The following is a 13,015-nucleotide window of genomic DNA, read 5'->3' on the forward strand; positions in this document are numbered from 1 at the left end:
TGACACACACATGCTGCAGCACATGTGGTGTGGAGGGACTAGTCTGTTGTGTGTGTCTGTGGGCCTCCCTACACAGCGGTCTCCACCATGCTCTATTATACATATGGAGCTTCCCTCTCCCCCTACTCCTCCTCTACCTCTCCTCTACTTCTCCTCTACCTCTGCTCTACTTCTCCTCTACCTCTCCTCTACCTCTCCTCTACCTCTCCTCTACTTCTCCTCTACCTCTGCTCTACTTCTCCTCTACCTCTCCTCTACCTCTGCTCTACTTCTCCTCTACTTCTCTACTTCTCCTCTACTTCTCCTCTACCTCTCCCCTACCTCTCCTCTACCTCTGCTCTACTTCTCAACTACCTCTCCTCTACCTCTCCTCTACTTCTCCTCTACCTCTGCTCTACTTCTCCTCTACCTCTCCTCTACCTCTCCTCTACTTCTCCTCTACCTCTGCTCTACTTCTCCTCTACCTCTCCCCTACCTCTCCTCTACCTCTGCTCTACTTCTCCTCTACTTCTCCTCTACTTCTCCTCTACCTCTCCTCTACCTCTGATCTACTTCTCCTCTACCTCTCCTCTACTTCTCCTCTACCTCTGCTCTATTCCTCCTCTACCTCTCCTCTACCTCTCCTCTACTTCTCCTCTACCTCTCCTCTACTTCTCCTCTACCTCTCCTCTACCTCTGCTCTACTTCTCCTCTACCTCTCCTCTACTTCTCCTCTACCTCTCCTCTACCTCTCTCCTCTACATCTCCCCCCACATCCCCCTCCCCTACCTTTCTCCCATCTCCCTCTGCTTCTCCCCTACTCCCCCACCATCCACTACTCCCTCCCACCATCCCCTCCCTCTACCCTCCCCTACTTCCCCCTAACCTCCCCTAATCACCCATCCCTCCCTCTCCCTCTATCCTCCCCCTCGCGTCCCCTACCTCTCTCCATCTCCCCCAGCCATACATAATTGATACACTCCTAGCTCGATCAACTGGATTTATTTTTCAACCTCTTTCTCTGATTGATTCCCTCTCTCCATTATTCCTAATCTCCCTTGTTGCTCCCTTACCCCCCCTAATCTCCCTTATTGCCCCCCCCCACACACACCTCCCCCTAGCTTTGTAGAGCACCATTGGCCACTCCTATAGCCTATATTCTACTGCCTTGTGTATCTGTCCAGACTACTTGTATCCACACCACGGCAGTAGCACGGCTACTGGGTACAAGCAGTCACCTCAGTCACCTCACCTCTCATACCCCCCAGTAACATGGAATCCACTGCTCCAGTTTGTCATTACTCAATGCAGCTGGCAATCGGTTCAGGGAACACTTGTTGAAATCCAATGCCACGTGTGTGAGTCTGCGTGCGTGTGTGTGTGTGTGTGTGTGTGCGTGTGTAACCTCAGCCTGAGCCTTCTCACGAGTGGTTGTTAATTTACCTTGGTTATGTAAACTTAGAATTCTCATTATTCAGACCGACTGAGTTCAGACTGCGGTCATCAAATCCCACACATTGGGTTTCTCCTCTTTCCTCCCCTCCCTTCCCCTACCCTCCTGTTCTGTCAGTGTGTCTGTCTGTTGGCTCTTTCTGATGCCAGAGACCACTCCTTCAGCTTCACAGTGTGAGGAAAGGAAAGGGGTGCAAGGGGCTTTGGCACTGACTGTCTGGAGTAAGAGGTGGCAGAGTGGCATGCTGACTGACTCCTCAGAAGGGGCAGTGGGTAGTTAGAGCTCATTGGCTCATTGACCGGGCAGCAGCAGTGGTGGCGCTGTGCCTGTTGTAGCTCAATCGCCTTTTCCCTCCTCCACTTCATTTTCTTCTCACTGAACTGACAGAGGAGAGGACCCCTCCCTACCCCCCTCTCTCTCTCTCTCTCTCTCTCTCTCTCTCTCTGTCCCTACCCCCCCCCTCTCTCTCTCTCTCTCTCTCTCTCTCTCTCTCTCTCTCTCTCTCTCTCTCTCTCTCTCTCTCTCTCTCTCTCTCTCTCTCTCTCTCTCCTCTCTCTCCTTCTTCTCTCGCCACCCTCCCCACCATCTCTTTCTCTCTCCATCTCTCTCTCTCAGTGGGGAAAGGTGTGTGTGGATGATCGATGTTTCTCATAAACAGTGACGTGGTGGGCTGGCTGCTCTCATAAAAAATGGATGGGGGTTGGGAGGTGTAAGGGAGAGGGGTGTAGGGATGTAGGTGGCAGGCTGTTCCAGAGGTGCCAGCTGTGGTATGTGGGGGGGCTGTGAGGTCCAAACTAGGCCTGTTGCCTTGGTAATGGCTTGTGGAATTGCTTCCTCTCTGCCTTCCTGGCAACGGTGGGTTTCTGAGTACTGGAGCACGTCTGGCTCCAAACACACACTAGTGATGCGCGGGTTGACTCATAATCCACAGTCCCCACGGTTTTATCCGTGGGTTGGGCAGGTTTACGATCATGAAATATTGTGTGGATGAAGGACGGGTGGGTGTCTGTCGGGTTGTATAAAGAGAAAACGCACACAAAATTGAAAGAAAGGATCCAATCCTTTAGAGGATTTATCAGCGTCATAAAGCTGATAGTAGGCTATTTCAACCACATAAAATATGCATCCACCCAAACTGAAATCTGAAAACATCTATTTCCTTACTTCCTGTCAAAGGAATGTTATTTGGAATTTTTGCACAAACATCTTTCCTGATTTGTTTTGTTGGTATATTGCATTTTGTCCCCGGTCCCTAAACTTTACCGATGTTAACTAGATTGAAGCTTTTATTCTATGGATTTGAATATGACATTATTCTGGTGAGTAAGGGTTTATTTAGTCTTCCAGGGCAACATATAATGACATCTAAATCAAGCAAAACATCTTCAAAAAATTATTCCGTCATGTCTTACTGCAGCCTATAGCACATTGTCTATATTATCAGGTTAGGGCCAGGTGTAGGCCTCATATTGTAAATGTATCACATATAGACTAGTCAGGCGGTTGCAGATGGGTTATTAGCAATTGCGGGCGGGTATGGGCGAACTAAAAGCTGACCTGCACACCACTCTCCTTTTCTATCTCTTTTCCCTTTCTCCTTTCCCTCCATCCATCATGCTGGTGCAGTGTGATTGGCTGCCTCTCAGTACAGCATGGCCGATAGAGGGTTAGAATGAAATGGCCGTTCAGAATGACCATTTATCCCTCATGTACAGAATCAGCATAGAGGAATCCTCCTGCTTTCTAATGCTCATATATTGTTATTTTCTGCTGTGTGTGTGTGTGTGTGTGTGTGTGTGTGTGTGTGTGTGTGTGTGTGTGTGTGTGTGTGTGTGTGTGTGTGTGTGTGTGTGTGTGTGTGTGTGTGTGTGTGTGTGTGTGTGTGTGTGTGTGTGTGTGTGTGTGTGTGTGTGTGTGTGTGTGTGCAAGTGCTCACTCTGAGGGTAGCCAACAGTCTTTCTCTGACAGTACTGTGGAAGTGTCTCTTCTTCTCTCCTTCCTTCTCTCTTCTTCGTTCCGTTTTGACAGCTCTGTCTATTCAGCCAATCTCCCACTGATAGCTCTCTCTCTCTCTCTCTCTCTCTCTCTCTCTCTCTCTCTCTCTCTCTCTCTCTCTCTCTCTCTCTCTCTCTCTCTCTATTGCTTTATTGGCATGGCAGACATGTTAACATTGCCAAAGCAAGTGAAATAGATAATGAACAAAAGTTAAATAATCAATCAAAAATTAACATAACTATTTCTCTCTCTCTCAGCCTCTACATAGGCCTACATCAGCCAGAGAACAATATTACAACGTTTTAGCAGCTTTACAGTAACATTCAGGTAACAAAGTCAGGATGAAAAGCTCCACATTTAAAATGTATAGGCATGAAGAAATGAACAGTTTATTTGAAGGGTACCCATATGAAGACTTCTAAACAAATTCCTAACCCATGGATGTCAGTCATGCAGTGCTGCCTGCGTGTGCCTGCGCTATAACCTTTCCCCTTCTCTCCTCATTACCTGCCCCACTATGACTTCCTCTCATACCTTACATTACATTAGCATTCAATTAGAAGAATGATACAATTCATTTACCATATAACGCTACCCCTCGCTGCTTATGGAGCTGTGCCCCCGTTCTATTGGTGATTTGTAGTATTATTCTCTCTTTGTCTTCAAAAGACAGACACATTGTCTGGAGGACTGCACATACTGAGCATAAACAGTAAACAGACACACTCACTGTCCCTCTGCTGTCCTCTCCTCACGGTGGGAGAACGGGCCTCGTTGTGCTGTCTGGCCTGCTGTGTTGAGTGACTGCAGCGTGTGCTGAGCTGGCCAACAGCTGCTCTTCTCTGATCCTCCCCTCCGCCTCCCTCCATCCCTCCACCTCTCTCCACCCCTACACCCCCTGTCCTCCTCACCTCTGCTGTACAAACCCACTCTGGACAATACATCAATAATCCCTCTCTCTCTGTTTCTCTCTCTCTTTCTTTGTCTTTCTCTCTGTCTACATATCTCCATTTATGCCTGTGTTGTTTGTCTGTCTTTGTTTGTCTCTGTATGTGTTTGTATACCCGCTGACACTGGCTTGGGTCTGGTAACATTATTACATTATCAGGGTCTCACTCCTAACCTCCTGACAGCTGTCTCCTCATTGTTATGGCCTTGAAATAGATCTGCCTCAGTCAGGGAAAGTACGTTTTATTGGTTTCACTATGTGGGGAGAAAACTATGGAGAGATGATACCGGGTTAGTGGTTAGGGAAAATACCATTTTGAATGGAACTGAATTGTGTGTGTGTGTGTGTGTGTGTGTGTGGGGGGGGGGGGGGGGTTAATGTAACGGGAGTGAGCGTGAAGAACCCTGTACACTGTGCAGCCGCTGTTGACGCCCCGACTTACGTGTCAATAGCTCCCTTTGTGTGCTGAGGGCCTCACTACACAGCCTGGGACAGGTGGATATCTATAGGGGCCCAACCCCTGCCTCCTAACCTCACCTAGCCCCTAACCCAGCCCCTCACGTACAACAAGCCTGTGTTTGGGGAACACAGGGGGCTCTTAAAGCACCAAATGGGGTGTTACTCTGCCCCTCCCTCCCAGTGGGCCCCCAGTCTCACACTGGCCATCGATCTGAAGAGAGAGACAGGGCTGAATAGAGAGAGGTTGGCCTTGTCTGTCAGAAATGCTGGCTCTCTTTGTATGTTACTGTGGATGCTTTCAAAGAAAATATACTGTAGTTGTAAGGATAGTATTGGAAGGATAATGTTGGAAGGATAGTGTTGGAAGGATAATGTTGGAAGGATAATGCTGGAAGGATAACATTGTAAGGACAGTATTGGAATGCTAATTCTGTAATGATAACGATGGAAGGATAGTATTGGAAGGATAACGGTGGAAGGGTAATACTGGAAGGATAGTATCGGAAGGATACCGCTGGAAGGATAATGATGTAAGGATAGTATTGGAAGGATAATGTTGGAATGATAATGTTGGAAGGATAATGCTGGAAGGATAACATTGTAAGGACAGTATTGGAATGCTAATTCTGTAATGATAACGATGGAAGGATAGTATTGGAAGGATAACGGTGGAAGGGTAATACTGGAAGGATAGTATCGGAAGGATACCGCTGGAAGGATAATGATGTATGGATAGTATTGGAAGGATAACGGTGGAAGGGTAATACTGGAAGGATAGTATCGGAAGGATACCGCTGGAAGGATAATGATGTAAGGATAGTATTGGAAGGATAATGTTGGAAGGATAATGTTGGAGGAATAGTGTTGGAAGCATAATCGGTTTATCCGTGTTGGTTGTGACCATATTGTTTACTTACCCTGGTTGTAAAAGCTGATATCCTGTGCATTTTGAAAATCCTTTACTTCATTTGTCCCTGTGTTCTGTGGAGATATTCTGCATAGTATGTGGTCTTGTGTGTGTCGGTGTGCTGAAATCTCCCTAGGAGAGACAGGTGTGAGAGGATCATTCCACTAGGCCTGAGGTGAACAGGCTGACTGCCATACAGGCCTCCCAGCTGGAAGACTTTAGTAGGGATGTAGTAATTCACTGATATGATACACATCAATCCCCAATTAGAATGTTTAAGATATACTGTAAGTGCATTGGTCTGCAGACCCTAAAACACATCCAAATGTAGCATGTTGGTCAGAAAATCAAACGTTGCAAATCACTGATATCTTTTGATTTATTTCCGAAATGACCTCTCATTCTTTGTGATATACTGATGCGAGCTCTCCTTCAGTGTTGAACAGCATATAACGGTGTTGACAGTTATTGGTCTACAAGTCATTTTGCATGCAAACAATCACAGGCAATATCAGTTATCTATGCACTCTTGAAAATGTGGTGTTTTACTGGAATAAAAGTAAGCTACCGGAGACAATTCTCATCTGGCGATACCTGCTGAATGGAGCTTAAAATATACTGTCTATTATTTTGATTGTTCAGGGTCACCATCAGCAGTAGTTTTGGAGTTTCAATGAATAAACATGTGGAACTCTACGTGCGCCTTGGTCCAAGTATGATACCACGACGAGCGTGACAGTTTGAGCCCTTGTGTGAGTGTGTTTTTATTTAACTAGGCAAGTCAGTTAAGAACAAATTATTATTTACAATGACGGCCTTCCCGAGCCAAACACAGAAGACGCTGGGCCAATTTTGCACCACCCTATGGGACTCCCGATCCCAGCCAGATGTGATTCAGCCTGGATTTCAACCGGGGATTGAAGTGATGCCTATTTGCAATGAGAGGCAGTGCCTTAGACACTGTGCCACTCGGGAGTATTTAGAGTACACAATTGTGTGAAACATGTTTTGAATATTGCAGCCTGTTTTTCAGGATACATTGGGAAAAAAATGCAGCATCCAGGGATGGAAGAAGGAAATCACTGATTATGCCAATAGAATAGGCATTTTGAGAGGGAATCTCTTGGTATGTCTGTCTGTCAGTCTGTGTGTATGTCATGTATAGGAGCCTTTCACACATATATCTGTGTGTCTGAGTGTGTGTTTTATTTACAGACAGATTGTGTTTTCTTTATAGACAGAGTGTGTTTTAGTGTGCTTTCTTTACAGACAGATTGGGTTTTAGTGTGTGTTTTCTTCACAGACATATTGTGTTTTAGAGTGTGCTTTCTTCACAGACCTATTGTGTTTTAGAGTGTGCTTTCTTCACAGACATATTGTGTTTTAGAGTGTGCTTTCTTCACAGACATATTGTGTTTTAGAGTGTGCTTTCTTTACAGACAGATTGGATTTTAGTGTGTGTTTTCTTCACAGACATATTGTGTTTTAGAGTGTGCTTTCTTCACAGACATATTGGTTTTAGTGTGTGCTTTCTTTACAGAGTGTGTTTTAGATTGTGCTTTCTTCACAGACATATTGTGTTTTAGAGTGTGCTTTCTTCACAGACATTGTGTTTTAGAGTGTGTTTTCTTCACAGACATTGTGTTTTAGAGTGTGCTTTCTTCACAGACATATTGTGTTTTAGAGTGTGCTTTCTTCACAGACATATTGTGTTTTAGTGTGTGCTTTCTTCACAGACATATTGTGTTTTAGAGTGTGCTTTCTTTACAGACAGATTGGGTTTTAGTGTGTGTTTTCTTCACAGACATATTGTGTTTTAGAGTGTGCTTTCTTCACAGACATATTGTGTTTTAGAGTGTGCTTTATTTACAGACATATTGTGTTTTAGAGTGTGCTTTCTTTACAGACATATTGTGTTTTAGAGTGTGCTTTCTTTACAGAGTGTGTTTTAGTGTGTTTTCTTTACAGAGACTAGATGTTGGAACAGACAATAAGCCTGGCTGCCTGGCCTCCTAGCCTCCTATTGCTGCATGTCTTAATCAGAACAAGACGAAATCAATACAACTCATGACTTAAAATGTGTCTAATATGGAACCAATTTACTACTAGACATACACATTCATACACATTCTTATGGTTGTAAAGGAAGGGTATATTACTGGAAACGTTCAAAACTACAATCATTTTTATGGGAATATCTTTCAGGGATTTTATGGAATTCATCACAAGAAATCTTATGGCCCTTTTGGGTACATCCAATTATCACAGGTGTCTATAATAATCTGGCCCTCTGTGTGGCCATATCACATGTAAAATAATTGAATAAGATTATTTTAAAATAAAAAATAGGATGAAAAAGCTGTAAAATATTATCCTAAATACTGTATAAACCATCAACTTAATTAATACCATTGGTGTTTAATATTAGGGTTTCAGCATGAAATATCCTTTATATATTTAGCTATTTTCTCTTGAACCATTTGGTCTATCAGCTAGAAACTCTGGACAATATAGACACAGATAAAATTAATTAATATTACTGAAGATTCCGGTAACTTTGATAAATTACCAAAAGCTTTGTAACCCGACACTTTCCCTAAAAAATAATACAGAATGCATTCTTCAACCCGACACATTCCCTAAAAAATAATACAGAATTCATTCTTCAACCCGACACATTCCCTAAAAAATAATACAGAATGCATTCTTCAACCCGACACATTCCCTAAAAAATAATACAGAATGCATTCTTCAACCCGACACATTCCCTAAAAAATAATACAGAATGCATTCTTCAACCCGACACATTCCCTAAAAAATAATACAGAATGCATTCTTCAACATGAAGAGGTGAAAAGGATGTGTTCAGTTTGTCTTTTCAGTTACAAGAAAGGTTGTTTCATGTAGCGCATGTTTTTATGGGTCAACAGTTTCCAGTGAATAAAAAAGTAGTCAGTGAATACAAATATCTGACATGGTACGGGTGTCTTCTTTCTTTTAAACCCATAACCGTGTGTGTGAGGTGTATACTTTTGTTCCAGAGTAGATTTGTTTAAGACAAAGAAACACTGTGTGAGCCTGATTTAGCCCACTGCAGTAAAATGTTTTAAATAGTAACTGTATGGCAACCCTGATGTGTGTGCCTGTGTTTCTTTCAGGTGACACAGGTCCCTATAGAGTCATGTGATCAGTACGGGACGTGTGGAGAGTGCCTGAGCTCCGGTGACCCCCACTGTGGCTGGTGTGTCCTACACAACATGTGAGTATTCACTACACAACCACCACACTTTCACCTCTGAACCCTCATCTCTATGTCCACTGCTCAGTGTACACATCTACCTGGCTGTTCATTGGCTGACTCAAAGCCCACTGTGACCCTCAGTAACCTTTTCTCTCAGTGACACAGTTAGCTAAACATTCTAACACACATTATGATCAGAGGTGATTAGAACCTCGTCATCATTTGCTCAAGCGTGTTAGTGCCATTAGCCTACAACCCAAAGCAATTGATGTGATGGTTTATGACAGTATGTAAACAAACAATGAATGAAAGGCTTCAGAGGCTAACCTGTGTGTATGTGGTGCTTTAAAGTAACTGATGCCTTTCAGCTATAGAACAGGTTCACAGCCAGGTGTCTGTCTCGTGACTGTCTGTGTCTGGTGTTGAGTGGCAGTTGTTCTTCTGTGATACAACTGAGGTCACAGCTCTGTGAACTCTGCTTCAGCCACCTATAGAGGAGTCACTGCCGCGCTCTGAGGTCACAGCTCTGTGAACTCTGCTTCAGCCACCTATAGAGGAGTCACCACCGCACTCTGAGGTCACAGCTCTCTGCTTCACCAACCTATAGAGTCGTCGCTACCGTGCTCTGAGCCATAGAAGCCAAGAGTGACATCTGTTGGTGATTGCTGTGACTGCAAGACCATTTATAACTCAAGGCAGCACAGACTCAGAGAGAGAGACAGAGAGAGACAGAGAAAGAGAGAGAGAGACAGAGAGAGAAAGAGAGAGTAAGACAGAGAGGAGAGAGAGACAGAGAGAGGGAGAGAGAGAGGAAGTCAGAGAGAGGGAGAGACTGAGTCATAGTGAAAAGCAGCGCTGGTATTTTTCCAGATACATGTCAGACTTAGTGATGAAAGCAAATAAATGGAGTTGAAGTGGCTGTGGTTAGATGAATTGAGCGGAGGAGTGGTGTTCTCTCTCTCCCTTCTTTCTATCATGTATTTGATGCATAGCCCTTCTAATCACAGACCACACTGTGAAGAAGAAGCTATAGCTGAATGTGTGTGTCAGAGCCGCTAGCTGCAATCATCATTATCGTAATGGCAGCCCCTGCAAAGTGCACTTAAAGTCATTTACATCACTCCAATGCTGGGACAGGATAAATAATTGCCTGGCGACAAGGTAATTCAGCATTTGCTCTCCTCCTTGCAGGGATGCAGGCAGGGTGTTCTGGGGCGACAGTAACACCCTCTATTATTTTGGGTTAGCATACCTTCACTGAGATCATTTAGCAGGCCATTAAAATTAACCTCAGTGGGTTCAGTGGGCTCGGATTGTAATCCCACTCATTCCTCTATAGACTGGGGACTGCTGATAATCCTGCTCACTCTGTATTGTGTAATTGTTTATCCTGATGATGCTGAGATGATGTTGGGAGGGTGGATTTTAGCATTGTGTCTGAGAGGGCAGCTGGGCAGGACTCAGAAGCAGTTGTGTGTGTGTGTGTGTGTGTGTGTGTGTGTGTGTGTGTGTGTGTGTGTGTGTGTGTGTGTGTGTGTGTGTGTGTGTGTGTGTGTGTGTGTGTGTGTGTGTGTGTGTGTACTGCAGAGGTCAGGTCCTGGTATCACGTCAGATCACCATCTGCTGTCTAACACTACGGTGGCCCACTTCCTGCCCAGTCTATTCTACCCTGCTCCCTGTCCTGCTCCCTGCCCTGCTCCCTGCCCTACTCTACCCTGCTCCCTGTCCTGCTCCCTGCCCTGATCCCTGCCCTACTCTACCCTGCTCCCTGTCCTGCTCCCTGGCCTGATCCCTGCCCTACTCTACCCTGCTCCCTGTCCTGCTCCCTGCCCTGATCCCTGCCCTATTCTACCCTGCTCCCTGTCCTGCTCCCTGGCCTGATCCCTGCCCTACTCTACCCTGCTCCCTGCCCTGCTCCCTGTCCTACTCTATCCTGCTCCCTGCCCTACTCTACCCTGCTCCCTGCCCTACTCTGCCCTGCTCCCTGTCCTACTCTACCCTGCTCCCTGTCCTACTCTACCCTGCTCCCTGTCCTACTCTACCCTAATCCCTGCCCTACTCTGCCCTGCTCACTGCCCTACTCTGCCCTGATCCCTGCCCTACTCTGCCCTGATCCCTGCCCTACTCTGCCCTGCTCCCTGTCCTGCTCCCTTCCCTACTCTGCCCTGCTCCCTGTCCTGATACCTGTCCTGCTCCCTTCCCTAATCTGCCCTGCTCCCTGTCCTGATCCCTGTCCTACTCTGCCCTAATCCCTGTCCTGCTCCCTTCCCTAATCTGCCCTGCTCCCTGTCCTGATCCATGCCCTACTCTGCCCTGCTCCCTGTCCTGCTCCCTTCCCTACTCTGCCCTGCTCCCTGTCCTGCTCCCTTCCCTACTCTGCCCTGCTCCCTGTCCTGATCCCTGCCCTACTCTGCCCTGCTCCCTGTCCTGCTCCCTTCCCTACTCTGCCCTGCTCCCTGTCCTGCTCCCTTCCCTACTCTGCCCTGCTCCCTGTCCTGCTCCCTTCCCTACTCTGCCCTGCTCCCTGTCCTGATCCCTGCCCTACTCTGCCCTGCTCCCTGTCCTGCTCCCTTCCCTACTCTGCCCTGCTCCCTGTCCTGATCCCTGCCCTACTCTGCCCTGATCCCTGCCCTACTCTGCCCTGCTCCCTGTCCTGCTCCCTTCCCTACTCTGCCCTGCTCCCTGTCCTGATCCCTGTCCTGCTCCCTTCCCTACTCTGCCCTGCTCCCTGTCCTGATCCCTGTCCTGCTCCCTTCCCTAATCTGCCCTGCTCCCTGTCCTGATCCCTGCCCCTCTCTGCCCTGATCCCTGTCCTGCTCCCTTCCCTAATCTGCCCTGCTCCCTGTCCTGATCCCTGCCCTACTCTGCCCTGATCCCTGTCCTGCTCCCTTCCCTACTCTGCCCTGATCCCTGTCCTGCTCCCTTCCCTACTCTGCCCTGCTCCCTGTCCTGATCACTGCCCTACTCTGCCCTGCTCCCTGTCCTGCTCCCTTCCCTACTCTGCCCTGCTCCCTGTCCTGCTCCCTTCCCTACTCTGCCCTGCTCCCTGTCCTGCTCCCTTCCCTACTCTGCCCTGCTCCCTGTCCTGATCCCTGCCCTACTCTGCCCTGCTCCCTGTCCTGCTCCCTTCCCTACTCTGCCCTGATCCCTGTCCTGATCCCTGCCCTAATCTGCCCTGCTCCCTGTCCTGCTCCCTTCCCTACTCTGCCCTGCTCCCTGTCCTGATCCCTGCCCTACTCTGCCCTGCTCCCTGCCCTGATACCTGCCCTACTCTGCCCTGCTCCCTGTCCTGCTCCCTGCCCTACTCTGCCCTGCTCCCTGTCCTGATCCCTGTCCTACTCTGCCCTGTTCCCTGTCCTACTTTACCCTGCTCCCAGTCCTACTCTACCCTGCTCCCTTCCCTACTCTACCCTGCTCCCTTCCCTACTCTACCCTGCTCCCTTCCCGACTCTACCCTGCTCCCTTCCCGACTCTATCCTGCTCCCTTCCCGACTACCCTGCTCCCTTCCCTACTCTACCGTGCTCCCTTCCCTACTCTACCCTGCCCCCTTCCCTACTCTACCCTGCTCCCTTCCTCGACTCTACCCTGCTCCCTTCATGACTCTACCCTTCTCCCTTCCCTACTCTACCCTGCTCCCTTCCCTACTCTACCCTGCTCCCTTCCCTACTCTACCCTGCTCCCTTCCCTACTCTACCCTACTCCCTTCCCAACTCTACCCTGCTCCCTTCCCTACTCTACCCTGCTCCCTTCCCTACTCTACCCTGCTCCCTTCCCTACTCTACCCTGCTCCCTTCCCTACTCTACCCTGCTCCCTGTCCTATACAATGCTCCCTGTCCTACTCTACCCTGCTCCCTTCCCTACTCTACCCTGCTCTCTTCCCTACTCTACCCTGCTCCCTGCCCCACTCTACCCTGCTCCCTGTCCTACTCTACCCTGCTCCCTGTCCTACTCTACCCTATTCCCTTCCCTACTCTGCCCTGCTCCCTGCCCTACTCTACCTTGCTCCCTGTCCTGATCCCTGTCCTACTCT

The 13,015-nt window shown here is 47.7% G+C and overlaps 1 protein-coding gene across 2 annotated transcripts in view; it reads left to right on the forward strand.

The window, feature by feature from the left end:
- The window catches only part of LOC124032168 (plexin-A2-like), a 582,788-nt gene that overhangs the window by 324,051 nt on the left and 245,722 nt on the right, over positions 1–13,015 (forward strand). For both annotated transcript variants that reach the window (XM_046344331.1, XM_046344332.1), the window contains exon 5: positions 8,901–9,001. In XM_046344331.1, the coding sequence (XP_046200287.1) occupies positions 8,901–9,001 (101 nt within the window). The remainder of the gene's footprint in view (positions 1–8,900; positions 9,002–13,015) is intronic.

This window comes from Oncorhynchus gorbuscha, linkage group LG03 (assembly GCF_021184085.1).
Source record: "Oncorhynchus gorbuscha isolate QuinsamMale2020 ecotype Even-year linkage group LG03, OgorEven_v1.0, whole genome shotgun sequence".
Lineage (NCBI taxonomy): Eukaryota > Metazoa > Chordata > Actinopteri > Salmoniformes > Salmonidae > Oncorhynchus > Oncorhynchus gorbuscha.